General features: G+C 48.1%; 1 protein-coding gene across 2 annotated transcripts in view; it reads left to right on the top strand.

Moving 5' to 3' along the window:
- Positions 1 to 14938, top strand: part of AUTS2 (activator of transcription and developmental regulator AUTS2) — a 656992-nt gene that overhangs the window by 172852 nt on the left and 469202 nt on the right. For both annotated transcript variants that reach the window (XM_066636105.1, XM_066636104.1), the window contains exon 3: positions 237 to 258. In XM_066636105.1, the coding sequence (XP_066492202.1) occupies positions 237 to 258 (22 nt within the window). The remainder of the gene's footprint in view (positions 1 to 236; positions 259 to 14938) is intronic.

Here is a 14938-nt window from a genome sequence, read left to right as displayed (position 1 = left end):
CCATAATTAAAGCGGTGTTATGGAGGATGACGGGAAGGAGGTGTGCTGCCTTTCCTGTCCAGGCCTACATGGCCCCGCTAGGGGTTGGGCTCTTATGTATGTCTCCTTTCTTGCCCATTTTGATCTCACTCTCCTTCCCTCTCCTACGACAGGGATGATTAACAGGTAGCAGGAGAAAGCGTGATGCGTTCTTTTGGTGACAGATGGTTTGGGAGGTTTTAGGGAGCAAGTCGAAGGTGGCCAAGAGCCTTGCGCGTGGTCCATTAACCTGAGAGTGGAGAAGAAAGAAAGGTTGGCATCCTTCAGTCTCGGAAGACTATGGTATTGCGCTCTGAATAGTGGTTCTGGAACAGAGTGTCCTCTCCAGTGCGCAAAACCTGGGTAAAGTAGGTATGGAGGATAGACTGTTTCCCATGCAGTAGATCCCCCCACTCCATGTCGCTGAAATGGTCCAATGGAAAGGCAGAAGCCAATACGGTTGGTTCCAGCGGCGTCGCAGGAGTTGCCAGAACGTGACTGTGTTCAGCCATGAACTGCCTCAGGGACTCCGGCTCCTGATATTGCCTCGAGGTTGACTCCTGAAGCCTTTTCCATAACTGGATGTAGCCACAAGGCAGTGGAGGTTTGGGATCAGAGTTTTCCTTCTCTCAGTACTACTCTCACTATGCCTTCATTGAGCAATAGCGCAACCCCAAGACAAGGACAGTTTTCCTTCTCTCAGATGAGCTGCCTTCCCAGGCTGACGAGTCCCATCTACCCAGTGGCTGTTTAGTCGCCTCTTACGACAAGTACAGCCAAACTGAGGGTCTATTCTTATCCCCCAGCCCCCAGGGGAGGAGTGGAGAGAATGACATTAGATTCAGGCAGTGGTGTTGCTAGGGAAGTGCGGGTCGCACTGGGTGATGCTCACAGGGGGGTAACACCACTAATGGCCAAAATTTTTACAATCTTGGTATTTTTGAATAAATATAACCATCATGTTATGTATCAATTGATGCGTAATTTCATGCAGAATGCACTGAAACACATCGAGATATCTCTATTTTATTAGAAGTTATAGCTAAAAAACCAGCAGGGGTGGGGCAATGATATATTATCATGCCCTCTACCCTGGGGCATTGGCTTGCCCACTGCATGGAAGGGGGTCTATCCTAGGGGTGAAGTGCTGGTCTCCCGCACTGGGTGACGCAAACTGTAGTAATACAGTTGGATCCAGGGGTCAGGAATGAATTGATTTCCTCTAGTCTGTGATCATTCTGGGAGTTGACAGGACCGTGCGGTTGATTTTCAGCTATCCTTCACCCACGCCAATGCAGCAACACCGAAATGGCTACCGTTGCATCCGGGGAGGGGGGTCTCATGAAAGTCTGTTCCATATGCTGGCAGTCTCTGGGTCTTGACTGTGGATGCAAGTTCCAAGAGAGTTTTTAAGGGACACGGAGAGAATAATATAACACTCTTCTTTGGAAAATGATGAACAATGCCTGGAGAATGTTGTCCTATATGGCAATGTTGAAGAAATGCAGTGATGGGGCTGCGTGACTCCATGAGATGGGAAGGTTTTGCTTGATAGCCTAAACATTCAGTGTCAGCAATATCTGGCATCCGTCTTGGCTTTACATGTCCCACAGCTGCATTGCCTCCCTGTTGGGCTTCCCAAGCTATTCATGTTCACCTTGCCTTCCGAGGGTCTCCTGAGGACATGGACATCCTGCACTCCATTGTCTTGGAGACGGCCCAGTTCATTCCTCCTTCCTACTCATTCTGGTTCTGTTCCTTGTCTTCCTTCGTATCTTTTTAGGTGCAGAGAGAAGGAGTGAATATAATTGCAGTTTGGTTCTGGAAGGGAGAGGTGGGGAAGAGTACGTGTGACACTCTCTGCAAGGAAAAGGAACCCCACTGAGTGAGAGAGGGAGCGTGTCCCTTTATTGTACTGCAGCATTTACTCTGCCGCGTGTACCGCTTCTCTTGGAGTTTGCTTTAGCATAACTAGGACAGTCAGTTTCTAAAATTAATTAAATGAAATTAAAATGAATCAGTGCATCACAGCTTTCACCTCCATCAGTGCGCCTCCTTCCCCACATGAATCACGCACACTGACAAAACACTGCAAAAAAAGTCATCCTGCTGGGATTGCAGTGCATCAGGATGGTTTTACTTATCTAATCACAGATCTCTCGTGTCTATTTTAGTCCTTCGTGTCTTCACATGTGTAGAGAAAGTGCCAAACAGACTTCCTTAATTTCACAGTTGCTTCACTGCCTTTAAACAGATGTAAATATTGTCACCCAAAAGGCATGTGTGCTTTCTGGAGAGATGGTTTGGATTATGTTCCTTGGTAATACAAAAGCTCTATTGACTTGAAACAGATCTGTTTTATTTGTTCCTCAGAGCAACCCCTCAGTGTGCACCCTTGCTCAGGAAATGCGTTGGAACATTGCAAACTTGATTGAAATCTGTGATTAGGCCCTGAAATCTCAAACAAAGTGACATTCAGAGTGAATTTCCAAGGTTTCTGTCAAAGAGGAACATCTGAGTGTTGTCACGAGGAGCCTAATGAATGTGAGATATTTCAGGGCGTCTCTGCGCATCCAGTGGTGAGCACTGAAATTTCACACAAAGAGCAATTTGAAGCAAATATGTTGTGTTGTGTGTGTGTGTGTGTGTGTGTGTGTGTGTGTGTGTGTGTGTGTGTGTGTGTGTGTTCCCCCCCCCCAATCAAAACTATTGAGAATATTCAAGGGAAGTCAAATACACCTATGAAATTTCTCAAGGGGTTTCTGTGTGTCTGAAACTGTCTTGACTACCTGGATCATCTGCTCTCTTACCTATGATGTTCCCTGTGGGAACAATGTCCTGATCATTGTTTGCTTTAACACTCTCAGGACTGATTGTTGTTTAGTTTATTTCTGTTGCATCTACAGAAAAAAAAAAAATCTTGAAAATTAAGAGCTAAAAGAAACAATGTGAGATTGATGGATGGAATTTGTGGGCATGGTTAGTGGTCATGATTTGGCCCTAGCCCGATGGATCCCAAACTTACCTGGGTCATGATGAGGGGGTGTCACCCCCACAGCCTCTTCTTACTGGCTCAGCCAGGCGTCCCCATCTTGGATCTCATGAAATCTCATGAGATCCATGATGGTGACACCCAAATCTCTTGAGATTTCATGAGATCCACGGTGGTACCGCCCAGGAGAGCAGGTAGGAGGGGCCACTGTGCCCCCCCCGTGAGTGTGCCATGTTGCCCTAGGTGTTGGGGTACACCCTTTGGAAACCTCTGCCCTTGCTTTGAAGAGCGATTAGATGTGTTCTTGGAGGGAAGGTGCCACTGGCCATTGATCATGACGGTTTGTAGGACACCCTTGCTTCGAAGGCAACACATTTCTGAATATAGTTGTTGGGAGACAAGAGGAGAACAATTGCCTTCGCACATGGACTTCTCAGAGACACCTGGCTGGCCACCCTTGGAAATTGGATACTGGATTTGATGGTCCAAGTATGTGTGATCCAGTAGAGCTCTGCTTGCAGACTTATCCCTTATTTTAGCCAACTGCACAGGACGACTGCAAACCTCTGTTGAGTCTTGAAGAACAAGGCTGCGTTGAAATCCAACCAAGTTACCCAACTGAATAATGCACGGAGAAGTCACACTGATTCTGGGACCGCAGCCAGAGCTCCCTGTAGTTGTTGAACCGTCTTCCAGGGAATGGATCCTGGTGAATTTAATCCAGGATGTTAAGTAGCGCTTGTGTACGGCTCTTTTAATAAACCTCATCACTCTTTGGGAATCACGGTAGATGCTTAAGGGGAATTTAGTCGGGCATATGTTTTTCCTCTGTCTAATCACATTCTAATTCCCATCCCACTGTCTATTTAGCAATAAGTCTGAGGCAGATGTGATGTGTGGTGTTCTTTGAGTTGCCGGGATGACTTGGCGATTGCAAAACGGTTTGAAAGGGGTGTTATAGAAATATCAGGCTCTTAGGGTCAAGGGGAGACCCCTTTCCTGCAAACTATCTCAGTCTCCACCATTTATCTTCCTCGAGCCCCAAGGTTCCCTGAAACACTTACCTTGGGACTGGGGGGAGGTAGTGGAAGAAGCATCTCAGGGCATTGGAAGCCCCCCATGGAGTGACTTTGTCCCACATGGCCTGCTGGGACTTGTAGTCCCACTGCAACCTCAGTAAGCAAGAGATGCTCTGCGGAGGCTTGGGGGTAAACTGTGCTGATTCTGCTGCTACCAGCGCCTTCTCCCAGATCCAAAGTGAATGTTTCAGAGTACTTGGGGCTGGGGGAAGGATGTGGTCCTGGAAGTAACTTGCAGGATTGAGGTGAATTGAATTCGTTTGCATGCAAATCAGGACATCATTTTCCCCATCCTGATCTCAAAAAATTGATTAGGAGAATTCTTCGCGTCTTACTTAAGGAGGTATTCTGGTAAGCATTTATTTATTTATTTTTAAACTGTCTTGCAATAAGGATGAGAAACTTTTTCCATTTAAATGAGATCTGTGGAATTCACTGCCACAGGATATGGAAACAGTGACTAATTTAAGGCTGGAGTTGCCATTGGCTTCTGTGTGATTGATCTCCTGCTGAATAAACGTGTACAGGATTGCACTGTTAGATTAAAACCAGTTAAGCCATTCACAAAGGACAGGTTCACAAGAGTATAAGAGGAGGCTTGTTAAAGGCCTATCCAGTCCAGCACCCTGTTTCCAACCTTGCTTCCTGATACCTGTGGAAAGCCTACAAGCAGGCATACCCATCTTCTGCCATTGTACCCTACAGCTGTCATTCAAAGATCTACTGCCTCTGAACTTGAAGATAGCCAATGGCAGACCTCCAGGTTCATGCTGCTAGCCATGATGAAGAAATGGAACCTCCTTGGTCAGCAGCAGTGTATCTCTGGACAGCAGTACCTGGCAAACCAGCAGTGGTGGTGGGCTATTGTCTTAATTCCCTTCTAGTGGACACCCTGGAAAGATCTGTTCGGGCAATTTAGGATGCTGGACGAGGTGGGCCTTGCCGCTGATCTGGCAGGGCTCATCTTACGTTCTTAACAAAGATACTCTCATTCATTCTGACTTCCTCCCAATGCCATATTTTGCAGCAGGCACAGGATTTGCACTATGTCTATCCTTTTTCTGTTACAAATTCAAGGGCCTTTTTCCAACGATAGATTTCTGATAGTTGTCAGAGAGGAGATGGTGATATACAGCCCACTGCTTCATTTTCTCTACAGCTTTCCGAGAAACACTTGATAAAAGTCCGGGGCCGTTTGGGACCCGGCAGTTGGGCGAAGCTGATGGATAGCTTCATACCGACGTTTTATTTTTGTGTTGTTCTGTGTGCACCACGACAACTCCTTTTAACAAGCAGAGATGATTTATCTCACTGAAGCCAGGCTTTTGTGCGACGAGTGCGTTTGGGAGGAGACAATGGCAGCATTAAGAGGCAAACACAAGCATGTTTTCAAACAAAATGCTGACATGGGAAGCTTTGAAACAAACGAGGGTGTTATGCTCAAAGCCAGGGAGATGAATGCCATGCTGAGGTTGGAGCTGCCACACTCCCCAGAGTGGTTGCCACTCATTCCCCATTTTCCCCTGCATGTTTCTGGTGGACTCGGTGCACTTGATAAGGTATAAGTGCTTGTTGGATCGCAGCATTTATGGTTGGACCCCAGTATCCACAGGGCTTCTGTTCCGGAAACCCCTGCAGATACCGGGAAACCACAGATACTGGGGTTCACATTTAAAGCACTTGAAACATTTCAAAAAGCACCAAAATCTGAGCTCCTACCATCTCATGTCCAAACTGCACCATTTAGCAGCCTATAGAGCTGTCTTGCCGCTTCTGGGTCACAGGACGGTTCCTTTTTTCTACCCAGCTTGCCCCAGAATGCCCCACAATGCAGATTCCAAGGCATCTGTTCTCCTTTGGGAAAAGACTAGATGTGGAACTCCAGAATCTGGGAAAAAATGAATAAATCCAGAGGAGGGGAATTTTAGGAGTATCCTCCAGAATGCTTGGCGTACATTTGTGAGCGTTGCAGTCATAAGGAACTGATTGTCACCCGGATATGGAATGTGGGGAGCAGTGCAAGACTAGCTAAAAGATGCCTCATGGGTGGTCTAAGGTGGATCTGCTTCTGCTTACAAGGAAGAGCTGATTTCCATGCCCAAATACTGAGTGGGTTGACTGCTAATGGCTGGTGGCCATGACACCAGGATCCAATTAAGCAGCCCAGAGAATCAACCATAGCTCATCTTAAACGGGGGTGGATGGGCTTTTAGGTTAAGAGGGGAGAGACCTAGAAAGAGTGCCTTTTTGATACCATCATTATGCCCATGCTTGCCTGATGTTAAATAATGGGTATGCACCTATCTTATGATGAGTCAGGTAATTGGTCCACCAAACAGTCCATCTAACCAATTGGACACCAAATTGTCCATCTAACAGCAGCTCTCCGGAGGTGCCAAGGGTTGAACCTGGGACCTTCTGCATGGAAGGTCTTCTGCTCAGTCCTGCAACTGAGCCATCGATGCTTCTGCTGAGTCAGATCATGACCACTTAGCTTAGTTTAGGGCTAGCCCAGCACCTCCTGAGTCCACTTGCCTAATGTGCCCCCCGTCTGACAATGGATCTGCCTCTGCTTCTCTCATTCTCTAGCTCCTCTTCCCCTGCCACATGTTCTCTTCCTCTCTGCCCCGCTCTTGCTTTTCCAAACCAGCAAGTGGAAGGAGAAGAAGAAGCAGTAGAGGCAAGTACGCAGACCGAGATGGGCACCCCCCCCCCATCATTGCAACTGCTTTAGTTGGCCTCAAGTAGGCCAGGTTCAGGATTGTCGGCACCAAATGGCAGTAGCTCTCTAGAGTTTCAGGAGTTGCCTCCCCTTCAGATCCTTGTGTTGGAGCTGGTGTTTAACCCCAAACCTTCTGCTTGCAACACAACTGCTCAATCACTGAGTGATGGATGCTCCTTATGAATATATGAAACCGCCTTTCCCGGTCTTACCTGGAAACACCAGATCTTGAACTCGGGACCTTCTGCTTTTGAGTTCTGGACCTCTCTGATATTTATGTTGTGGCTGCGATGTCTTTGAATGTCAAGAACACTCTCTTCCAGTAGGGGCATGTTGCGAGTGTCACCCAGAATGGCGAGGAGACCTTGCTTGCTCCATTTCACTGATGCCACTTGGAATATAACAAGATTGAGCTCAGAATCGTAGGAGAGAGGGTTGCTTTTCTGCCTAAGAGGCTTTATAGTTTCTCTGCTATATTTAGGTCTATAATCTTTCTTGAAAGTGGAGGAGGAGGAGAAGGTTGTGTGGGGTTCGTGTTCTCAGCTCCCATGTTTTTTGGGGGGGCAGGGGTTTACTGGAGAGTGAGTGGGGTTAAATCCACTGCAGTGGGCTCTCCAAGCAGGCCAGCCAAAAGCCGCTCAGCCGTCGGGTTGTCAGAATAATGTTTAGCCAGGTGTTAATCTGTGTCTGGAGGGGGAAGCGATGGAATTCATTATTCATTCCGCCCAGGGAGGTCAGAGTCCTGGGTGGCTGCCAGGTCTGAAGCCAGCCTCTTGGATTTACTGACATGTGCCATTTGCGATGAACACAGCTGAAGTCCGTTTGTGGAAGTCTCTTGTCAGGCGGCCAAGCTGTCGGAGGAACACAGAGGAGGCAGTTGGAGAGTAGCTCCGGAGAGGCAAGATCTTGCTGGCCAGAAAAGAGAGGCAGAGGGATACTCTATTGAGGCGGAAGGGATTCCATCTTCCCATATTTTTCCTTTGCTCTGGGCAGTTTGGTCTGGATTCTTCCTCGTTTTCGCCTTTGAAAATGTGCCACTGTTCTTGAGAGCCCCTGGATTTAAAAAAACAGCAACCCCAAACATTGCTGATATTTGTCTTAAGATTTCTGGAGAGCCAGAGGACAGAGGATGATCAAATCGAGCTGGTTCTACGTCAAATTTAAGTATGCCGAGAAGGTATGTGGATCTGTTTCCTTCCTGGACATCTCTCAGGCATCCAGAGGTATTCCTGGTTGCTAGTGGTCTGTGAGTGCTGCCATGAAGTTCTGTGGGGTGGGGTGGGGGTCCTCCTGGCTGGGATTCTTCTTGGATGACAACTGGGCATGAAGCTGGGAAGCCTGCTGGTAATCTGACTACATCTCTGAGCTGAGAGGGGAAGCTTTGGGGTCTATTGAGCCTGCCTGTTCCAAATATCCCCAGGAAAAGATATCTTGGGTTAGGTTTATTCTCTCATCTCTCTCTCTCTCTCTCTCTCTCTCTCTCTCTCCCCCCCCCCCCCCACTGCAAGAGGAGGAAGGCATGCTTCATTTTGCACAGCCAGGGGAGAGGTAAAACTTCTCTTTGAAGGGCAGGGCAATCAAACACAGTGTTGCCATGTAATCTCAGGATCCAAATTCCTTTTGGAAAGGAAAGTGGCTCAAATGTAGCATCTCAAACTGAAGGCATCTCAGTGGTTGTCTGATTCTTTGTAACTGTATCTGATGAAATGATGTGTCGAGGGTATTTTCCTCCTTGTCTCCTGTTCAGGCTCCTTGAGACGGTGGGACTCGTGGCTCATTAAGTATTTCTGCCTCCCACCTGCAATGTATGATTTGTGCTTCCTCCTGTTCAGTTTGGGGCGTCAGAAGCTGTTGAGATTTTAGACAGACAAAATCAAGGAGTTTTTCACAATTGGTGAAAACAGACAGACAGACAGAATTCACAGCTCACAAGATAGGTGGCTTAGATCTACCCTCATCTGTCATGAATCAAAACTTCCCCCTAATGCTATCAATCAGTGGCCAACATAGATAAATGGAACCTCCATCTTCAGGAATAGTATACCACTAAGGCTGCAGTCTGATGCACACCTGTCTGGGAATGAGCCCCTTTGAACCCAGTAAGACTTACCTTCTGAGTCAACTTGTTTTGCACTGTAAATACCAGATGCTGCAGGGTACGACAGAGGGGAAGTTGTGGTTTCTGTTGTTTTTGCTCCCCCTGTGGTGTGGTGTTGTGCCAAGTGAAGTGAGCTTACTGTCAGTCTTGACTTTTTGTGTGGTCTGCTAGGTATAAATGCTTGTTCAATGGGTATTTGGTGTTCAAAGCACCTGAGCAAGGGTAATTGCTGAGTAATTGTTCTGTTCACCATAGTTTGAAACCGGCATCATTAATTTGTGGAATACATTGAATGTGGTGATGGCCACTCATTTAGATAGGTGGGGTCCAGTGGTCACAAGACTGCCAATTGTTAAAAATGGAGAGGGGGAATCTGGCTCAGTGGTGGAGGGGTGGAGCTCAGCGGAAAAGCTCAGCAGAAAGGGGCGGAGCTCAGTAAAAGGGGTGGAGCCCAGTGGCCACCCAACAGTGGCCTGAGATTACCTTTTGCCATCCATCTGCCTGAGAAACTGGCAGCTCTGTGCAAAGAGCCTTGTGCCTGCAAAAATAACAGGAGCACAAGGAGAGCGCAGCTCACATAAATGACCTTTCACACGGGAGGCTTTTCGAAGGTGAGCTTGTACAGGAGGAAATCTTCCGATTCTGTGTGTCAGAGAGTCAAAGAACATGTGCAGAGCAATTTGAAACAAGCCTGGGGGAGGGGGCTGCGAGGGGGAGGGAGACATTGCCATGCTCCCGGTGTAAATTTTTAATGGATTGTCAAGCGACGTTTCCACATTGGTGCACGAAACATCAAATGGAGACAAAGACGTTTTGCATGGGGACGAGCGATAAATACAAACCCAACCCGTGTGTGGTGATAATCGGAGAAGAAAATAACATTTACAATCGGTGTACTTGTGATCTTCATTATAGCAGATCTTTGACTGGCAGGTGAGATGCCACCTGTTTGTGGGTGGGTTTGATTCTGATGTGAATTGTGGAGCTGAGCTGAAAATTCGCTGGGATGAACTTTCTGTTTCAAGTTTGGAGGGTGAAATGAGGGCTGACGAAATGGGGCTCACTTTTTGCCCCTGCCTTCACCCGTATAATTTTGTCGCAGTGGTAACAGTGGGAGGCCGACTTTTTTTTTTTGTTAAACCCAGAAATCCTCTTGAGATCCACCAATCATCGAGACTGGCAGCAGTGAAATTAGGGGCTTCACTTGGGCATCAGCAAGCGTTATGATTGGATGAATGGAATTTTTGGAAAGGCTTTTTGGCAGCAGGGCGAGGACAAAGGTTGGGATGTGAGAGCTGGGCGAAGTGAGCCTGGTAGATGTAGGATGGGATGGAGTCCTAGCCCATTGGCAGAGCAAACGATTTATGTGTACACAAGAGATGTGCGTGTTCATTTTTGGAACAAACAGAAACCAGTACCGATGGGTTTGTACCATTTGGAGGCTTCCAAACCAATGAACTCCAGAGTGAATGGGGGTTGGTTTTTGAAACACCTGTTGATGGTTTTTTTTATATGACAAACCAGAGACCACTTTTAGCATTCCACAAGAGTTTCTAAAACACAGCCACTTCCCACCTCCCCTGGCATTGGGGTCAGCCTAGCCATGAAGCTGACCATCAAGGCCACCTGGAGTGATGAGTTGGGGGGGGGAATGGCAACCCCCCTGCATCTGCCCGCTCTCCGCTGGCCTGTTGCCTACCAAGCCGTTTCAAACAGGTCTCACAGCCGAGAGCGAGTGGAATGAGGACTGGGATAGGGTAGCCCATCACTCTGTCATTCTGGCTGTGAGCAATGACAGTGGCAGCAGCTTTGGGAAGCCAAAAAGCCTTAGAATGCTGTTTGGCTATTCCTTCTTACCTGCCCAGCAAGAAGGCCAAGTGGGCAAGAAAGAGAAGGAAGTAGAGGAAACCCCCCCCATGTCTCTTTCACCTGCAGCTCCAACTTCCCCTCCTGCTACTTGATCCGCCCAGTCAGTTTGAAAGACTCAGGAAGAGTGGCGCAGCTTTGAGCGGTCGTAGCAGGCTCTGTGCATCCTCTCAATTTCAAACAGGGCTGGTGGGCTTAACAGTGAGGAGGAGGCACCTGAGCTGATGGTCAAAGAGGGCCTCTGGAATGCCACCTCACCCTGGGCTCTGCCTTGCTCCGCTTTCAACAGTTGGGTGGGTGAGGAGGAGGGTGAAACAGACAAGCTGGCAGCAACAGTGTGAGGGTTTTTAGGGAATCACAGAGTTGGAAGATGCCCACAAGGTCATCTAGTCCACCCCCCACAAATTTTCCTAGAGCATCTCCAGCAGGTACGTCTCGAGCCTCTGCTTGAAGATCTCCAGTGAGGGAGAAACCAACACCTCCCTTGGCAATCTGTTCCATAAAATAAATTACCTCCATCCATCCATCCATCCATCCATCCATCCATCTATCCATCCATCCATTCTTTCTTACTTACTTAAAGGACAAGTGCCTGCTGGCAGAGGCAGTGACTGTCCGTCAATTCAGCCAGCAGATCCACCCAGACAGCTCCTGTTTTGAATGATGTAACATCCGGAATGCTACCCCCACTAGTATGCCCCACGGTCATCACCTTTTTCCCTAACCCCCCCCCCTCAAAGAATAATCCAAATGTCCTCCACTTCCAGATACAGGAAGCTGGACTAGATGGGCCTATGGCTTGATCCAGTGGGGCTGTTCTTATGTTCTTACGTTCTTATGTTATGTTCTTAACGATGGCAGCTCTGCCAACAAACAGCCCAAAGGCATTTCCCAAGTGCAGAAAAAAAAAGGTTGGCAACCTTCAGTCTCGAAAGACTATGGTGTAAGCCTACAGCACCTTATTCCGAGGCAGTCTCCCATCCAAGTACTAGCCATGCCTGACCCTGCTTAGCTTCCAAGATCAGAGGAGACCAGGCGTGTGGAGGGTGCAGAAAATAGGGACAAGATAGGGGTGGTGACCGGGAGAGGGACTGTTCCTAATTGGCAGATCCCCTGCTTTGCTTGCAGAAGTTCCCAGGTTAAGTCCTGGGTGGCCTCTCCAGGTGAGACTGTGAAAGACCCTTGGTCAGCAACCCTGGGGAAGTCGCTGCCAGTCAGCGGAGGTCATAGTTAGATGGACCAAAGGTCAGATTCGGCTGGAGGCAGCTTCAAATGTTATACTAGAAAAGAGACAGTCAAAATGATCATGGGGTCTTTTACATCCTGCTCTGCTGCTTCTGGAAACAAAGCCGTAAGTGAGGGTGAACTGATTCTGCAGGACGTTCGGCAGAACAAACATCGGCCCATCCTCTCGAGGCCCCGAAGAGAGATGAGAGCTTTCTCTTCTGCCTGGAAGGGAACAGGCTCGTGACTCAGAGAAGGGACAAGCGCGCTGCAGCGGGGAAAGACACAGAGGAATTCGGTCCAATGTGTTGCGGGTGGGAGCTTCTGGCTTGCAACCTTGAAGTGCGTTTTGAAAGTACGACCAGGAGCTACTGAATAGTTGAATATTCAGGACTCTTCCACTGCCAAATGGCGGGCTGAAGAGATGCCAGATGTCGCCTGCAGGGACGTTAGGAGAAAATGGCTTTGCTCCTAAATTGAAGGAGGGATAATGAGGTTACCGCCGTCTTTGAGAACCCAATAATTCAAAGCTGAACATGTTTCAGATCTTGTGAAACTGAATTGCTGACACTCCAACTGTCCCTGCCTGTCAGGGGGAGTGCCTATTTTCTGGTCCTGGTGCAACCAAATCACCCTCCTTCCTTTTTTTCTTTTTGCTTTTTGGGGTTCCTTGTTAAAAATTATGTTAGAGTTGTTCCAACTTCCAACTGCTGTCGTTCAGATCCCTCTTTCACGTCTCTATCTAGGATTCAAATTTCCGAATGGGTAGATGGAGGCAGTGGTGTAATTAGAGGGGGTGCAAAGCACTGCATTTTTCAGGGAGCCTCACCGCGGCATGCAAGCAGCCCCTCTCCTCCCCCTTCTGGCAGTGGAAGCAAAACAAAGGCAAATGCCTGGCTCTGAAGGGGAGGGTGAAGGGCCCCTTGCGCCCCTCAGTAAGGCTTCCTGCAAAACTTAGTGCTTTGCATCCCCTCTAGCTATGCCACCGGATGGAGATACCGGATGGAGGTATCTTGCCATTTGGCACACAGACATGTGAATGCATTTGTGTGAATGCGAAGACACCCTGAAGCACAGCTTTCACACACCGGGGGCAGAGAAGGGAATTTACTAGAGGAGTCACTAGGAGTGCACTATGCTTGGGGCTGGTGTGGGGCTGGTGTCTGTAGTACTGGCAGAGAAGAAGGCAAGACAATTCTTTAGAACCCAGTGGCAGAGCTTTAGCTGAGAGGCTCAGGCTGTATTGTAGCCAGGCCCTTAAATGTAGTTTTTATTAGTGGACCAAAATGGAAGACTCTTTGGTAGGGTGTCATCAGAGCAAAAGAGCTTGACTTCCCATTGGTTTCAATGGAGAAAAGGTGGGTTTGCTATGATTCTGAGTGAGTGAGTGAGTGAGTGAGTGAGTGAGTGAGTGAGTGAGTGAGTGAGTGAGTGAGTCTTCATATGCATGACTTGGAGCACACTACTATACAACTACTCAGAAGTGAGGTGAGTCCCATTGAGATCAGGGTTAGGATTTGGCAGTTGCCACTGTCAACAAACCCACCTCCTTTGCAGACCCAATCTGCCCAACCCCCACTCCCATTGCCACCTTGTTCTACCCCCTCCCTGCACCTGGACGTTGCCTCCCCCAGCAGCTTTTTCTTGCTGCTCTGGAGTGTGTGGGAGCGTTCCAACCTTCCTGCTTGCGCTCTAACAGTTTGCGCATGGCTGGAGCACTTTTGCAGATGGCGCTGACTGCTTTATGGCAGTCAGCCCCAGAGGAATGCATGTTCTACTGCTACCTGGCCTCGTCAGGACTGGGCTCTTCTTTTTGCAGTCAGCGAGGTGAATGATTGAACATTAGAAGGAACACGTCCAACAAAAAAAGTTCTACTTTGTTACAACCACATTCAAATTCAAAGCATTTGTCAATGAAATTCCCACCCACTGACCACATGTCCGGTAGAAGGGAAAGTTGACTTTGGCTATTTAGTACTTGCAGATCCAGTGTATAAATGCAGGCAATGGTGTAGCCAGAGGGGGTGCAAAGCACTAGGTTTTGCAGGGAGACTCACCGCAGAGTGCACGCGGCCTCCTCTCCCCTTCTGAGCCATTAAGAACATAAGAACAGCCCCACTGGATCAGGCCATAGGCCCATCTAGTCCAGCTTCCTGTATCTCACAGCGGCCCACCAAATGCCCCAGGGAGCACACCAGATAACAAGAGACCTCATCCTGGTGCCCTCCCTTGCATCTGGCATTCTGACATAGCCCATTTCTAAAATCAGGAGGTTGTACATGCACATCTTGGCTTGTAACCCGTAATGGATTTTTTCTCCAGAAACTTGTCCAATCCCCTTTTAAAGGCATCCAAGCCAGAAGCCACCACCACATCCTGTGGCAAGGAGTTCCACAGACCAACCACACGCTGAGTAAAGAAATATTTTCTTTTGTCTGTTCTAACTCTCCCAACACTCAATTTTAGCAGATGTCCCCTGGTTCTGGTGTTATGTGAGGGTGTAAAGAGCATCTCTCTATCCACTCTGTCCATCCCCTGCATAATTTTGTATGTCTCAATCATGTCCCCCCTCAGGCGTCTCTTTTCTAGGCTGAAGAGGCCCAAACGCCGTAGCCTTTCCTCATAAGGAAGGTGCCCCAGCCCAGTAATCATCTTAGTCGCTCTCTTGGCAGGAGCAAAACAAAAGCCTATGGGGAAAGGGAGAAAGAGAGCCAATAAGAAAATTATCTTTGAAGTCATTCTAGTGAGATTAGAGGTGCTAAAGAATTTTGGGATGAAACGAGGCAATTTTAGGCAAAGATTTTCTTTTACACGTTCAGCTGGGTACATGTTGCACTGTTCGGCGGCAGTCATTGTGTGTGTGATTTTTCTTATTTTCTACACCCAGCCTGCCATTCTACAAGTGCCACTTGGTGCCCATCTGTGGTGTCAATCTGTGG

The sequence above is a fragment of the Tiliqua scincoides genome, chromosome 8 (assembly GCF_035046505.1).
Source record: "Tiliqua scincoides isolate rTilSci1 chromosome 8, rTilSci1.hap2, whole genome shotgun sequence".
Lineage (NCBI taxonomy): Eukaryota > Metazoa > Chordata > Lepidosauria > Squamata > Scincidae > Tiliqua > Tiliqua scincoides.
The sequence above is the reverse complement of the archived record's forward strand: the minus strand, read 5'-3'. Positions and strand labels throughout refer to the sequence as shown.